Raw genomic sequence first — 17110 nt, 5'->3', positions numbered from 1 at the left:
GATTCGCATGGTTTCATCCTTTTGCCATCCAAGTTTCTAGTTATCCAGATTCACTTGATATTTAATGCAGCAACTGAGGATATTGCCTCTGTTGAAAATGAAAAACCAAACATTGCTGTACTGTTCTCAGCATCTGTAAAAAAAAACTTATTAAAACTCTAGTAGCAATAGTGATTTGCCCAACACTGAACTGAAAGCTATTACTGGACAGGTTCAATTACATATTACATGTAGACAGACTAGGATAAGCTAGGACTAACAGATCCTTCCAAATGGAACCAATTGCTCAGTTGTGAACTTCTAATTCTGAAGTTGTTTAGCCTCCTGTACTAGAAGGACAAAGCATTCCAACTCCTTTGATTCACTGGACCAAATTGCTTACTGACTGCTTACTGACAGAGGAGACAGGGCAAGAGCTCTGCAATGTGTCTCTTCTTACAAGTTTTGATCAAATATACCTGACTTTTAAAAAGACAAAGACAACACAGATACAACTTTTTTTTTCAAAAACATACTTCATATTTCCTCTTTTATTATATAAATATCAGTTTAACCTTTTACTGTAAGAATATAAAATGTTTTAAGAGGATCTTTATTTTATACAAATTCACAAACAGTACATTTATTCCATGGTGGGGTTATGTGTCTGGGCTTGTCTGAGTTCCATTACCTGCAACTGTGGAGGACTTGAAAATCTGCTCAACTGCCCCTTCTTCCCCCATCATTTTTGCTTTCTTCAAAGCTGACTTATTTCTCCTTTTAAAGACAAGTAGTCAAGAAGTGGCTTTAATTTAATGAGAGAAGAGAAACAATAAATGAAACCAACTTTTCCCATTCATGTTACAACTACAAGTCAGTCCACTCTGCTCTTCTTTCTACTTCCATATAGGAAGCTTCTTACTTGACCTAGGTAATTTGAGAGAAGGGGAGGTGGGGATTTGCATAATATATATATTTAAAGAAACGGTGTTTCTATTTCACATTTCTTTTAACCATAGCCCAATCATAAGTTTGGATGTTTACATGTTACATCTTTTTGTGCTAGAAGAGTAGAAATACAAGAGCATCGTTGGGTCCCCAGAACCTTAGTCAGAGAGGGAGAGGCACAAAGATGATGTGTATGTGGGACACAGGGGGAAAGAAACCCCAACCAGCCTCCCCCCTTGCAATCATAAACCCAAGAGATTATCTTTCCAGTCTAGGCACAAAATATTTCAGTCTCTTATCTTTCTTATAAAAACTCCTGGGGGAGGGGGGTTGAGAACAAAAACAAAACAAAACCCCAAAACCCGAGGTAGCCAAACATTTATATAGAGAATATATTAAGCAGTAAAAGTGTACTTAAAAATCCACAAGAACAGCCACTTCAAATGTCTTTCAAAATTAGACTATGTATGAAGATGAATACTGAAGAGAAGAGAATGAATAAAAAAAGCTGAGCTCACCCACAAGACTTTTCAGGGAAGGGAAGCTTTGTAGAGTAGTTTTGTTTGTTATGTGTTTCTAAATAAAAGACAGTCACAGTATTTCTAGTGAAAAGTACAAGTGAAGATTAATTCCATCGTTCATACACCCTCAATTCTCCAAATGGAAAAGATGTGTGGTTGGCTATGTTGTTAAAAGTATATACACACACACACAAAAAGGAGGAGAAAGATGGAGTAAGGAGGAAGAGAGAGGTGGGGGGGGGGAGAGAATTATAAAATGTTGAACAAAGGTGACTTCAACCTCTAGACTGAGACTGCAATCTTATGCACATTTACCTGGGAGTACAGCCCCCTGAAAACAGTGGGATTTACTTCAAAGTAAATATGCATAGGATTGTACTGTTAACTGGCAGCAAAGGAAAGATGGTGATGGGGTTGGTTGGATACAGCATAAAATGAGTCCAAGGGAGAAATACTGTGTTTGATGTCTCCTCCCCGTTTTCTGCAAGCAACAGTGAGAAGTATGAGTGCACTTCAGTTGACACTCCATTTATAGTGCTGTGTCAAAGAAACATCACCTGCTCAGGAGGGAAGTCTAAAAAGCATGGCTGTTTCTAGCCTCAAGCACAAGGTGGGGGGCAGGAAGAGAAAAATAGAAGTATTATGGCCCAGAAGAGGTAGTATGATAGGGCTGGGAAAGACTCCTGCCTGAGTTTCTGGAGAGCTGCTACTAGTCAGTGTGGATAATACTGAATGAGATGGATCAATGGCCTGACTTGGTATAAGGCAGCTTTCTATGTTCCTGTGTTATCTACAGCTTGTCTACATACCATATAAAGAAAGGGGTGGATGACTACAAAAAGCAAACTAGGAACGGGTGAACAAGCAGTAATGGAAAAGAAGTAGGAAAGAAAGAGACTTATGCATGCTCAATAAAGAGCCGGTCTGCAGTAAATAACAACAATGGCGGGCTAGGTTTTCTTCTTCCATCCCTAGTGCAGAAGGGGGGTGGGGGGTGGAATCAGATTTGGAGAAAGGGGCTGTATTCATCCCCAGTGCATAAAAGATTGAGAAGCTGCATTCCCAATAGAAAAAGGTAAGGACAGTGATACTGTATCCATCCACAGTGAAGGCTGATATAAGAGTGCAGTTGTCTCCCACTGGTGCAGGGGAGGGAATTATGAAAGAATGGTGGGTTTTCCCTCTTTCCCACCTCCACTGCTATGGCAGGTAATTGAGGGGGTAGACAGGCAAGTACTGAAGATACTTTCCCCCACCCTCCAGGTTTGGAGTCATATTTCCCCCACCTCTTCCACTGCAGCAGTCAGTTGTTGAGTCCCTCCAGAGGGGTGGGGATTTCCAGGTGTCCCCTCCTCTCACCTGACTTTCTCGCTCTCAGTCATTTGCCAAAGTCCCAGGTTGAGCACCTTGAGGCAGGGCAGTTGAGTGATACGCTCCAGGCCCCTTTTAGTTATGCGGGTGCAACCATAGAGGTCAATGCCTGTGAGCTGACTGAGGTGCTCTGCAATGAGCTCCAGGCCCTTGTCGGTGATGCGGACGCACTGGCCAATGTTGAGAGTGCGCAGCCCGTGCATCTGGCGCACCATACGGTTGATGCCCTCGTCGCTGATGTGGCAAGAGCAAAGGGAGAGTGAGCGCAACCCATCCAAACCCTGTGCAATATAGGCCAGGCTTTGGTCTCCCACTTTGTCACAGAAGGAGACGTCCAAGCCTGAAAGACGCAAGCTGCCCATTGCCAGATGCATGATGCCCGTGTCACTGATATTGTCACAGGAACGCAGGTTCAGGGTGCGCAGGCTGCTCATGTGCGACAGGTGCAGTAGCCCTGCGTCTGAGATCCCCCCACAAAAGCTGAGGTTGAGCTGGCGCAGCCGAGTGAGACCCCGCGCCAGATGCTTGAGCGAGAGGTCGCTGAGCTTCTGGCAGTCCTGCAACGTGAGCTGCTCCAGGCCCAGGCAGCCCTCTGCCGCACTCCGGGTCATGCCTGCCAGGTGCCCAATGCCCACATCAGAAAGGTGGCGGCAGGAACGCAGGTTGAGGCTCTTGAGGCGCTGCAGGCCCCAGGCGATAAGCAGGAGGCCAGTGTTGGTGATGTTGCTGCAGCCGCCCAGCTCCAGCACCTCAAGACCCTTTAGGTACTGGGCAATGCGGCCCAGGCTGCTGTCGGTGATCTGCTTGCACAGGCTTAGGTTCAGGGCCCTCAGCGAGCTGATTTCTGCCACGAAGGCGTGGCCCAGCCCGTTGTCGGTGAGGTTGTAGCAGCCGCTCAGGTTGAGGCTCTCAATCTCCGCCATGCCCTGAATCACGTAGCTGAGGCTGCGCCGCAGTGATAGGATCTGCACCCTCCGGATCCCCCTGGCCGCCAGGCTGGGGAAGAGCGATGGGTTGGCACGGCGCAGGTGCAGCTTGGCCTCTACGCCCCGCCACACCGAGCGGTGGTAGGCGGCGTCCCTCCAGGCCGTGCACACCTGCGCCACCCGGCCCTTGTCCCGCACCTCCAGGTACCCGAAGATCATGGCCAGCAGCTCCGGGAACAGGCACGAGATGTGCGTCTCCATCGCCCGGGCCCGGCTCGCCTCCGACACGCAGCCACCCGGGCCCGGCGGCGGAGCCCGCCGCTCCCGCCGGGGCCCTGACGCGGCTAAGGCTGCTCGACCCAGCCTCCGGGCCGCTGCCGCTGCTTGGCAGGTCTTCGGGGGGCTCTCCTCGCCGCCGCTGGCTGCGCGCTCTCTTTCTCGGCGCCCGCTTCCGGCTCGGGCCTCACATCGCCACCGCCAGGGCAGGCGAGGCGGGCGGCTCGGCCTCTGCTGCTCCGCCGAAGGAAGCTGGGCTGCGAGCCCGGCCTCTGGCGCGCAACTGCCCTCGTCCGTCCCCGCCTCTATCCGCGCCACACCAGGCAGGCCGCGTTGCCGCCTCGCGTCTTTCCTGGGGCGGCCCCGCGCCGCATCGCGCTCAGTCCCGCGGGCGCTTTCTCTTCCCCGAGCGCCGCCGCCTCCTCCTCTTCCTCCTTTGTCTCCCAGCCGCCGCTCAGGCAGACCCCGCCGGCGCGAGCGAGGGAAGGGCAGCCCGCTGCCGAGCTCTTCCTCCTGCCGCCCTCGCCGCCGCTCTCGGGAGACCCGCCTCGCCTCGTTCGGCTCGGCAGGCTCCGACTCGCGCGCTCCCTCGCTCACTTGCTCGCTGGCTGCCAGGCCCCGGCACCGCGCTCAGGCCGGGCGGGGGAGGGGACTGGGCAGGAGGAGGAGGAGGCTGCTGCTGCTGGGCCGGGCCGGGCTCTGCTGCGCCACACCTCCCCGCGCCGCCTGCGCAGTGGTACGATCCGGAACACTCGGAGCCGTCGCCTTGGCAACACCCCCTTCTCTTCCCCCCTCCTCCCGGCAAGCCGGCAGGGTTAACCCTCGCGGCGCCGCTCTCCATCGAGCCAGGCTCCGCGGGCCTTTTGCAGAGCGTGGAGTGCGGCGTGGGGCCGGCCAGGGGTTGACCCCAAGAATAGTTTAGCGGCTGGGAGGGGGAATCCTACCTGCTGCTCTCGCCGCAGCGCCGTGGGAGCGCTAAGGTTAGGATATAGGAGCGTCGCCGTTGCCCGCCAGAGAGACTTCGCTGAAAGGGCAGGTGTTAAATCAAGAGTGGAGAGAAGGGGAGTCTAAGCTCCCTTCCCTCCCTCACTTGGGGCTGCCTGGAGATGGGCGAGAAGGAGTTATTTTAGTAAGGCTAAAACTTTTTGGGGGGGGTACCCCAAACTGCTCTTTACGCCTCACCCTCGACTCAAGGCAGCATTGTTTATGCCTGGTTAGCTTTAAATTTAAAAGAAAATATTGGGTACAATCCCTATTAAAAAATAAAGTTGAAGGTATTTAATTAATTAAGCTGTTAATCTGCATCACACAAACCTTTGCAGTGGTCTTTGAATAAAAATAACACACAACTCATATATTGTTTATGAACAATGCAGTCTTTTCTATATGTCTACTTGGAAGTAAGCCTCCTTGGGTTCAAGGGGGCATTACTCCCATTGTAAGTAGGTATGGAGTTGCAACCAAAATAAATGAGAAAGCATGTATCTAAGCTGTTACTTTGAAGACGTGAGTGACACTAAATATTTGTGGATAAAAATTCACGGTTAGACGGTTAATATAAATATGAGGGGAAATAATGCCGTTTAAATAACTGCTGCTTTCAGCCTTACATGGACTTGATGAAAGTAAGGGACTTGCTTTAGTGTTTGACTTGCCAGATATCTCTAGACCCAAACTCCAATATTATCTGGCTCTAGATTTGTATGAGCAGACAAATGGCCCAAACCCAGATAGCTTAGGTAAAATTTTTGAGGTGTGCATTTTACTAAACTTTGACAACCTGTTTGTGCCCTTATATCCTCTAAACATCACATTTCACATAATAACATTCCACACAGTAGTACAATAGCTCTAGCAAGAAGTTCCTCCCCATTCTAGGCTTCCTCAATGTCAGGTCAGGCACTTTTGTGTATGTTGGTAATACTTTTCAACAAGGACAAAATGCAAATGTTTTCTTTCTTTAAAACACATTGCGGATATAGCCTCTCATTAAAGATATTTCCATGTGTGACTGCTGCTGATACTAAACTGCAGTGGGGAATATCCCGTTCATTGGTGGGTTCATATCAGCAACCATTTGCCAAGTGGTAACTTACCTTGGGTTCCAAATAATGACTTGGATATCTGCTCATCTGCACTGGCCTGACAAATAGGGAGGAAAACCTCACCACAGAAACTGCATCTCTTCAGAAAGCAGGAGTGCTAAGAAACTCCATGAATTATGTCCCTATGAAATGATACTGAAAGCAAAAATGTTGGTTTGCACAAAGCTACCCAAATAACATTTCAAGAAAAAGTACTTACCACTTTTCTCAATGGTTCAACATTAGAAAATGCTGTTGTACTGTATTGTTTAAAGGGAGTGTTCCTTTGCAGAGTTCCAGCCAGTTACCTAGCCATGTCCTCCAGGATGCTCCTATCTCTCTCCCCACCTTTTTCCAGCTGACACTCAGTTCTGTGCCTATTGAGAATGCTTAATTCCCATTGGACTGTTTGTGGGTGAGGGTGGGTGGATTGTACTGCTGCAACCTTCTGAGGCACCACTGATGCTGTTATGTCTCAGAGATGCCATTTTTGCTTTGTTTCTTTTAGAACACACCACATTAGTTCACTGCCTGGGTCCAACTGACTGAGAAGTTCTTCTGCAGAAGCTCTACATCTCTTGCACAGCTCCCATTAGTTTTAATGGGGTGCACACAAGATATCTTCCTGATAGATTGCGAGTGCTGAGTAGAGTAGGTATTAACTGTAGTCAGCAACATCTCTTTAAAATTATGTAATCACTTATCCCTTCGGGTTTCATAGCATTACCTGTGTATCTATGGTTGTTATAAAACATATACTTTTGTAAGGCTATGAACCTGCTACAGCACATTTTAAACTTTCTATTTTAAGAAATACTCATGAGTCTTGACTAAATAAAATTATTCCCTAATCCTTCCAAGGTTATTCCAAAAGGAAGGCTTAATACAGATATAATTGTGGTATGATTACAGTTGTGTTTCAGAGCACTTACTTATGAGGAATGAACTTAAATTCTGAATTATATCTGCTTAGGATCACATTTGATGGCAGTGCCTTAAGTATTAGCTTACAGTGGTACCTTGGGTTACAGATGCTTCAGGTTACAGACGCTTCAGGTTACAGACTCCCCTAACCCAGAAATAGTACCTCGGGTTAAGAACTTTGCTTCAGGATGAGAACAGAAATCGTGCAGCAGCAGCACAGTGGCAGCGGGAGGCCCCATTAGCTAAAGTGGTGCTTCAGGTTAAGAACAGTTTCAGGTTAAGTACGGACCTCCAGAACGAATTAAGTTCTTAACCCGAGGTACCACTGTATTAATGAAAGAGACTTTGTAAGTTGGTTGCTGAAGTTTTTCTCAGGACTTTGAGACAGCAGTCCTCAGAAAATGTATGGCATCTGCATAGTACCAATTTGCTGAAATGGATATTTCCATTTCTGTATGAGCCTGAGGTAGAAGTCCCACCTCAAAATCCTTTGTTTGGCTGGATCCTAAATGTACTAGGAATCCTGTTTGTTACATTCACTCTAGCATATCTGCCTGCTTGTAACACCATTATTTCTGAGCAATAGTTGGCTTTGTGTGTTGTTTTGGAATTGTATGTAGCTCTCCGTATCTTTGGTGACATTGATTTTCACTGGAGTTGGATCAGTATAAATAGAAGAATGTAAACTGGCACACTTGAATTTAAGCATGCTTTAAAGTCAAGGCTGTAGGAATAAACCAATTTAAATGCTTCTGTACTGTGTAAAGTTGGGATTTTACCCTCAGGCTGTGATTTTACCACTTGGGTTTGGAATCGAGCCATGGAGGTTAGGCGGAGGGACAGTTTGGGTAGAGCTGATTTATGGAATGCATGCTTTATGAGAGCTCTGAATTTAGATCAACTTGGGTGCACCCTAATGCCACTGTTCAGTACAAAAAAGGTAGTGATGGGATAACTTCACTCATTGCTCAGGATTGGCATTGCATTAATGTTACTCATTACTGGCACAAGATCAAGGGACTTGAGCAAGTCAGGCTGAACGAGGGCCAACAAAATCTTTATGTTGGACTAGTGCGTGTTGCTTCTTTACAAATGGTGTGTGTGCTTTACCTACCATACCCTATATTTTCATCTGTTGGTAAGCTTGATTGCTGGCAGTAGTTGTATTAAGAAGAAGCCATGGATAACTTCTAAAGGCATTAAATTATTTTAAATGGCTTTTTAATGGGGAAAAAACATTTCTATTGGTATGTACCACATCAGTTAGGGCTAGAAAAATGTATTATATTAGAACCTTGGGGCTGTAACCTCAGCCTCAGCTCTGCATATCTACATATTCTCGGTAGATTTATTGATATCAAAGAAGCAAAATAATGGGTGAAACTGAAGTGCGCCGTGTCAAAGAAACCCTTGGGACAGGGAGTAGATATAAAAATCCCCAGTATAACAAGCAAGTGAGTCATTCTATATGCTAAATGGAACGTTGAAAAACTGCACTCCCTTGTATATATCTCATGGGAGATAAGGGAGCAGTCCTAACCCATGATCTCTTCTGCTACTTTGCGTGTTAGGATTTGGCAGAGGTGTCTCCTCACCTTATTCTGCTGGGGGCAGTGGGTCTTTGCTGCCAAAGGTACAGTCTGCTTTGGAGCTACCACCAGCATGAATAATAATGGTCAGTGAAAACCCAAGCAAAGAGGTCTGTTGGTGCCTCCTGAATAGGAGTAATTTTCAAAAACTGAGAGTGGATACAGGCAGCTCTTAACAGTAATCTATCCTGATATACACTGAATAGTCCTGCTGCGTGCTGAAGAAAACTTAACCCATCTTCCAAATTTCTTATGTTTTGCTATTACTCTTATTTTTATTGCAAGTTTCCACAACTTCCATCAAGAAGCAACAGCTTTTGTATAGTGGTCAACTTTGTGAGCTGCTGGACTTTTTAAATTTCCACAATGTCCCAACATAGTGTTGCTCAGGGCATTATGGAAAAATTAAATTGCTGACACTGATCCTCAAGGCAGGGCATGCCAACTAAAAACAATCTCATAATCTCAACTCCTCTGGTTCTCCATGCAATGCACCAATAAGTTGGGGCTCTTTACAGGTCTCTTAGCCTTGGCTGTTACCACCTTCTGGAACCAGCCCTGGCTTCATCCGTTCCCTTCAGCAGCTTGTCTTTCTGTTCAGTGCTGCTGGTGAACAACAAATATAATACAGTGCTGTATGACCCCATTTGACCAAATGCCTGCATTGAATTTAAATCATTCAGGGGACCAGAAATTTGAATAAATGGATTCTGTAATGTATCAAGGGTGGTGATGGTTTCACTCAATATTATGCCAGACTCAATTATGTCTACTGAAAAGAAGTAGGGTAGTTTTAAGTCCACATGATAAGAACTAGGATGGCATTCCAGCCTGACTTGAGCACTGGGATTCTATTTCTGTGGTGTCACAATGGCCTGGCCAGTGTTCTGCAACCTTGGGTACAAAGATGTTGTTGGACTACCATTTCCATCATCCCTGACCATTGACTAAACTGGCTGGGGATGATGGGAGTTGTAGTCCAACTAATGTCTGGGAACCTAAGGTTGAGGAACACTGATCTAGAAATACAGGACAGAATTTGGGATGATGACTAAGGTTCAGGTGCCAGTCTTTTATGGGACACAATGCTAGCTGCTTACAAGATAGCAGACAATAATTGTCTCTCTCTTTACCAATGCTTATCTCAAGCAAGGAGTAGAATGCACTCTCGTTTCTGGGTTTCAGCCTTTGCCCTTTAATTCTATGCTCTCTCCATGAAGAAGAGAGCAATTTTCATAGGAAAGCTGGCTGGTGGGAAAATAATCTAATCGCTCTCCACACTGCTGCTTGAATAAAATTTGGAGCCTCCCAAATCTGCTATTTTTTAAAAAAGAAAGGTTGGTTGAAAGTAACATGCATTTGCAACTTGGAAGACTAACCCCAGTGTATGGATTCATATATATTTTGGTCTTGTGTTTACCATATGTTTAATAGGAATAAGGAAAAATGATCTGTAATAGGATTTTGTTTTATCCAAATAGCAGCTGTTTGCAATTTTTCTGAGCTTCCAAAAAGAAGACAGATGGGGCAGTCAAAATGTACATTATCAGTGCAGTTTATCACGGAGACAAACATTTTGAATGCCATGCTCATCATGACCTGAGCAGCATTTTCTAGGCTCCAGGCAAACCAGTTGTATTAGCCCTCATCCCATTAGAGACACACTAAACAATGTAATAAAAATCATATTAGTTCTGAAATTGTTAGATTTGAGGGGATCAGATAGTCACTATGGCTTTATGACTGTGCCTGGCCTCCTAGGTTGTAAATCTGCAGTAAGAAGCGTATTCTGCAGTCTTTGAGAATTTGAGTCTCAAGCCTCCTAAGAGGGGTCTACAAACGTTAGCTGGGCTTAGCCAGTTGTAGCTAGCAGAGCTCACCTTTCCCACTCGCACTTTGTGTGCCTTTCATTTTTACCTGATGTCCTGGGAAATAGTTTTATAGGAGAAGCAGCTGGCAAAGTCTTTGGCTTTGTTCAGACAAATCCCTGGTGCTTACTGACTTTTGGGCCCTGTGTGAATGAACCTGGAATATGTCTTAGACGTAAGTGCTCATTTTCCCCCATGAGTTCTTCAGTTCCCTCCTGTCATGGTTTGTGACAAACCATAGCTGCTCATTACATCTGAACATAAACTACGGTTTAGGGTTTGTAAACCAGATTATGCCAGGGCCAAGCCTGTATGTCTGGGATGGAGAACCTGTGGCCCTCCAGAGGTCTTTCTCTCCCATCAGCTCAATGCATGGATAACGGTCAGGCATGATGGGAGTTGAAGTCCAGCATCTGGAGGTCCATAGGCTCTATTTTCTTGTTGCATGTTATGGTAGGATCTCCTTCCCTCCAAGTCATGACATTGATGCTGTCACAGCATGGCACCGTTTTGAAAGAGGCATGCTCTCCCTTCCTCTATTGCTGATGACCCACCCCCCAATTGCTCTGTTCACTATCTAGCCCATTGAAGAGTTCTGGAGAACTCAAAATCTTGCACACTATGTTGTGATATTTTGGTTGACCTAATAAAGACATTGCCCTAGTAGGGATTTTGAAAGAATTTTGTTATTCCCATGGTGGGAATATGCAGTAGGCTTTTCCTTCTGGTTGCCAGAATTAAAATTTCTGGTCACCAACACTTGTATTTGTGGGCCCCTGCCTCCTAGGTAACCTGAGGAATCAGATGAGTGCATGGAAAGGATGGTTCTGTTCTAAAATTGGTTGTAACTGGTTTCTGTAAATCTTATAAGATTTAATTACGTCTGGACAGTGAACAGATGCAATGGTAGAAATACGTTCACTAAAATTACCGTATTTTTCTGTGTATAAGACTATGTTTCCCCTCAGTTTTTTTAAGTTTAAAATTGGGGGTTGTCTTATACACGGAATATTTAAAATATTTATTTCTTAAGTTTGGGCGCAAAAAATTGGGGCCATCTTATACATGGGGGCGTCTTATAGACGAAAAAATACGGTATATCCAAAACTCTGCATTGTCACCTCCATGGCAAGAGGCTTCTTTAATTCTTTGAAAAGTTGTGTCTTGAATACATATATTCTACCCTCAGAACTCTTTACCGAGAGTTTATTTCATATTAGGTACCATAAATGTTTTTGCTAGTAATAGCTATACACAGAATTGAAGGTCTAAGTGGTAAATTGCATTTCACACAAATATTGTAATGTTTTTCACCTGCTTGGGAGCTGTTAATCCAGTTTCCTGGAATAACCACTGATATTCCAACCCCCTGGGTAGTTTCCAGATGATAAAGTTGTTTGTTCTTTCCCCCATCCAAATTACATTGATGTTCAAAGGGAATGGGACATTATTTATTGGCAGCTATTTGAGGGAATCAACTTAGTTTAGATTTGAGTAATTCAGGCTGAGTGTATAATGCCTTCACACATACTCTGTTATACTACTTGTGTGGCCATAATGAGGTAATCAGATAGTCACTTCATTTAGGTTCCAAGATAGAAACACATTATTAGTATCAATGGAATTAGTCCTAAGCAAGTGGTTTTAGCGTATGGACAGACTTAGAGTTGCAATACTGCCCCTACTTACCTGGAAACAAGTCCCATTAAATCGTGTGAGGCTTACCTTTGAGTAGACACACATTAGTCTCACTGTTAAGTGCCTTACAATGTATTTTCAGAACCATATTTTATTTTATTTATCACTTCATTGTCCCATTGGGCCTTAGAAAGGACATGGAAATATCCAGAGCCAGCATTCATGTATTAATATGTAAACTCAACATTCAGAGACACTTGTGTTGGACTCCTTTCCTGTCTTAAAATTGTTGACTTGTATTTGTCAAAGTAGTTTAAATGGTTATCAGCTACTAGTGATGTGTATGGCTTCATGTGGCCATGCACCATGATCACTACACAGTTGTGTTCATTTTTCACATATAGCTGTTTTCATATCAATTGAAAACCTAACTGGTGGTGCAACCCAACTGAAGTGAAATACTTTTGTAAACAATATATGTGGGAGAGTTACGCACGTGATATGCAGTGATCCTATGCATGTTTTCTCAGAAGTAAGTCTTACTGAGTTCAGTGGAGCTTACTCCCTAGTAAATATGCATAGGATTGCAGCCTACATTGAAAGAAATGGGACACAGGAACACTTAATTTTGGCTGTCTTGTGCCTGTAGTGAGTAAGCTGAATTCTTCCTATCGCTGTTTGTCTCTCAAACCATTTTTATTCCTAAAGAAATCTGGGAGAAGGAAGGTATCCTACTTAATGGCATTGAAATTAACTTCCTAGCTGCAGTTAATGTCTGCCAATAGGGCTATTAGCTGCTTGATTTCCACGGAAATGATGGTATCGTGCCTACTGAACTGTACAAAAGTAAACTTTACAGTTTCTAATCTCCCGCGCCCCCCCCATGTCCCCTGTTAACTCCTACTTAACAACAGCTTCAGATGATCCTTAGTAAAAAAAAAATCATTTTAATTGTTTTTCCCCTCCCACAATCCTGTCCCCCCCCCCCATCTAAAACATTTATTTATTTAATCACTTCTAGGCTACCTTTTAAGGCACCCCCGTCCCCAGGCATCTTAGATAAAATCACCATAAAATACCACATTTCAGTAAAAACACCCATTTAAAACACCAATCTAAAACAATATGCAGACCAGCAGTACACCATTATGGATTAGCTAAAACAGTTTCAGACAATTTCAAGTCATCATTGCCGTAACTCTTTTAAGAAATGCAATCTGAAATAAGCGGGTTTCGAAGTCTGCTCTGTTAGAACTGTATTCGCATCCCTTGGGAGGGGATTCCACAAACATGGAGCCATACCCAAGCTAAAAAATCTAAATCTCCCACCTCTTGCTTCCCACAAAATGCCCTAGTGGGGGTTATTGGATGGGCTACCAGGGAGGCAGACTGCTGGGGGTGTTAGTGGAAAGAGACAAGAAACTTTCCTCCCATGAACTTGCTTAAGGTAATTTACCGTATTTTTTGTTCTATAAGACTCACTTTTTCCCTCCTAAAAAGTAAGGGGAAATGTGTGTGCGTCTTATGGAGCGAATGCAGGCTGTGCAGCTATCCCAGAAGCCAGAACAGCAAGAGGGATTGCTGCTTTCACTGCGCAGCGATCCCTCTTGCTGTTCTGGCTTCTGAGATTCAGAATATTTCTTTTCTTGTTTTCCTCCAAAAACTAGGTGCGTCTTATGGTCTGGTGTGTCTTATAGAGCGAAAAATACGGTATATTGGGGGTGATTTTTCCTTTGCCAGCAGCTCCCAAGTGTGCCATTGGTCAGAAGAGTGCTTCCCAGAGACACATTGCAGCTGGCATGGGGAGGGAAAGGAAACGTTCCTTCACATTGGAAGAGCCTTATACTGAGTCAATATTGTCCCTGCTGGCTGGCAGTGGCTCTCTAGGGTTTCAGCCAAGGGACATTCTCAAACCAATTTGGATATGCCAGTGATTGAGCTTGGGACCGTTTGCATGCAAAACAGATGCTCTACAGTCCTTCTATCAACATTTTTAAGTTGGTTTATCTTAGGATCCAAGCCCTTGCAAACTAACCATTGAGAAGGACTACATATGTAGTGAGCCCTGCTGTATCTCTGCTCCTAACAACCAGACTCATAACCTATCAAACACCAGCCATGCCTCTCTAACTGCTGTCCATGCCTCTCAGAAGGTCAGTGCTTCTGTCTGTGACCTCTCCTGCCACTACTGCTGCAATATTTATGAGGATGATGAATCTCTGTTTGGGACAATTCATCTGAGTCTCTGCTCTACAGTGGATAAATTAATCTGCCAAAATGTCGGCTTATAATTGAGAAGAGTTTACTTACGCTAATAAGTTCTCTCTCTCTCTCTCTCTCTCTCTCTCTGTCTCTCTCTCTCTCTCTCTGTCTCTCTCTCTCTCTCTCTCTCTCACACACACACACACACCCTACACCTCCAACAACTTTTTATAGGATCCATTAAACAGGATTTTAATGTTTTGATATTGCTTTGTGCAGCATGAATTCTGTACCACAAACAAAATAAATAAAAGCGGCAAACTACACAAGAAATTCTAGGTTTTTGTGAGTGGAACGTGTTGCACAAATAGAATTGGCTTACAAAATTTGTGAACTCAGGACCTGTATTCCCTTGTATTTTTTTTTTAAAGGGAATGTGTGTGACCCTGAGTATGTGCAAAATGATTACACCTCTGAAACCAGGTACCTTGAAAAATGTTGTTGTTGTTGTTGTTGCTGCTGCTGCTATGTTATGTTAGTAGCATTAAACTGTTATAATGATGCATTAATATGTATTCTTCCCATTGCTGCTTTTGGCTCATTTATGTGGGAAGGTGGCATACAAATTAAAATAATAAATAAATGATGGAGGAGTTATATCCCACACTTCTAGTTAAAATACACTGGTCAGCGCAACCTACAACATATACAAGAAGAATGTCATAAAAAAAATCTTAAACAATTAGAGAGAGAGAGGATTAGTGATCGAAAAAACTGGGGGAGGGATTCTGCCTCATAAAATAAAAGTCTGCTGGATTAGAAAGGACAAAGTGCACCTGAGCACATGTAAAATGTCTTGCATGAAACATTTTACATATGCTCAGGTGCTCTGTGGACACACACAAATATTGCACCACATAAAACTCGGGAAATGACAATAAAAACTCAGAATAGGTTGTTATTGATCAGGCAGATGAGATTCTGGCTTTGCCTAAGAGCCTAGCTTGTACTTGGTGGGTCTGTCTACAATACTGAGTTCTATACAGTACAGTGACTTAGCAGGAGGGTGAATGGCATCTCTACCACAGCAGGAAAGGTGGAGGTGACAAATGGATTAAACTACTGTATCTTCATCCTAGGGAAGTGCAACTTTCCATCCAGACTTGTCTCAATTGTATCTTTGGTTATAAAGAGACATGGTGGCAAAGAGAGATGCACTGTCCCTGTTCCCCTGTCACAATGGGATCTCACCCAAAGGAAAGAGCAGGCAAAGCGATTCTAAGGTAGGATTTTTGTGATACTATAAAATAAATAAATCAGAAGCTCCTGCAATACATGCAGTTCTTTTTTAACTATTAACTCTGCCTTTCTGGAACTGTGCCACCAGTATATTTTCAGCGATTAGATCACGTTCTAAAATTGGCAATGCACTAAAATTTGACAGAATCCTGTCTCCTGCCCTATAAATATCCACTCCAAAGTCATATCTCTTAGGAAAGCTAGAGAGAGAGAGAGTGAGAGAGAGAGAGAGAGAGAAACCACTTGATGATGATGATGATGATGATGATGCTATGGAAGCTTGCTGTGCAAATTGATGTCCTGGTTAGAGCCCAGGGTGAAAGAAGAACAAATAGAAACTCCAGAGAGAAAAGATGCCAAATAGAATTGTCAACAAGCCAGAGTCCTTGGCCAAGAGCAGCTCCTTTAAGTAATAGTCCAGAGACTCTCGAGATACGGTCGACCATACCTTTACAAAATGCGCAAGCTATATTTTCTGCTGTTTCTACTGTGTATGAAAATATTTTGGAGGGGAAAATATTTCATGGAAACCTGGCTCTTTGACCTTTAGGTGTGGAAAGAGTTTAGCAGATGGATGCCAGCATGGTGTCCAAAAAAATGCCATCGCTGTCTGTAAGCATTTATTTTAGGGAGTGTGGTAGACATGGGTAGAATAACTGACTGTTATGGAAAGGAGGGGGCACCTAACCCATTCAACCTTACTCTGCAGGCAGGAACATTCCTGATGTCTCAGTATGGATTTGGTGCAGTGTTAGCCCCTTTGCCCCTTCTCCAAAAGTCTTACTTGGAAACAATATGATGCACCGGATGCATTTCCAGCAAGACATGTTGTCATTGTATGTTCTTCTCCTGCTCCCTAGTCATCAGGGCTGTCACCAGACATCTTGGGGCCCTTAGCACTGTGTCATCAGTGGGGGCCCACACCCAACACACCCCAACACACACACACATCCCCTCATTGTGATCATTCTTTCTTCTTCTGCCTCTGCAGCATCATGTACCATGCCTGCCAAGCCCCCAAGCAGCCCCAGCTGTAACAAAACATGTCTCTCCCTTATTGGTCTCTACGGCCACAGCAGGCGCTGTAACCTCCCAACAGTTTGACATCACTCCCAAAGGCGCACCATTCCGTTGTATTGCACGACAGAAGGATGCCAGTCAAATATAAGAAATAGGCAGCTGTTAAACTTCTACCTGTCATGCAGCTGTTGAAGGCATAGAATCTCTATGAAGCCAATCCTGAACAACAATGCCAGCTTAGGTGTCTTGTGGCTTTTTGAAGTTTTAACTGGTTTATCGTGGCATGAGCTTTTGTGTTCTTGAGCTCACTATGGGCCCATCCACACTTAAGTTTGTCCTGTGATTTCAGCTGTTATTTGGCTTGCAAAGGAAAATCTACATATGAACGAGGTTCCACATTTCCCCTGGTTTAATTTCACCATCACCTATCTTTTCCTATACTTTGGATACTTATCATGGTAGCTT

General features: G+C 44.3%; 2 protein-coding genes across 7 annotated transcripts in view; one reads left to right on the top strand and one right to left on the bottom strand.

Moving 5' to 3' along the window:
* WNT5B (Wnt family member 5B) overlaps positions 1-17110 on the top strand; it is a 125430-nt gene that overhangs the window by 73869 nt on the left and 34451 nt on the right. Inside the window, exons 1-2 of one of the 6 annotated variants that reach the window (XM_080971637.1) lie at positions 4863-5001; positions 6614-6756. The exons of the other annotated variants lie outside the window; for them this stretch is intronic. The gene's annotated coding sequence lies outside the window, so the exon portion shown is untranslated. Of the gene's footprint in view, positions 1-4862; positions 5002-6613; positions 6757-17110 lie in introns of those variants that run through there. 6 annotated transcript variants of the gene reach the window in all.
* FBXL14 (F-box and leucine rich repeat protein 14) lies at positions 577-4712 on the bottom strand. The gene has a single exon (XM_081022437.1). It carries the CDS (start codon positions 4004-4006, stop codon positions 2804-2806), a length of 1203 nt encoding a protein of 400 aa, XP_080878563.1. The 5' UTR covers positions 4007-4712; the 3' UTR covers positions 577-2803.

This window comes from Podarcis pityusensis (genome assembly GCF_964106645.2).
Source record: "Podarcis pityusensis genome assembly, chromosome: 10".
Classification (NCBI taxonomy): domain Eukaryota; kingdom Metazoa; phylum Chordata; class Lepidosauria; order Squamata; family Lacertidae; genus Podarcis; species Podarcis pityusensis.
This window is presented reverse-complemented; position numbering and strand designations above follow the sequence as displayed.

Coding starts and splice junctions, on each gene's coding strand:
- FBXL14 (XM_081022437.1), bottom strand. CDS start 4,006: ATGGAGACGCACATCTCGTGCCTGTTCCCGGAGCTGCTGGCCATGATC.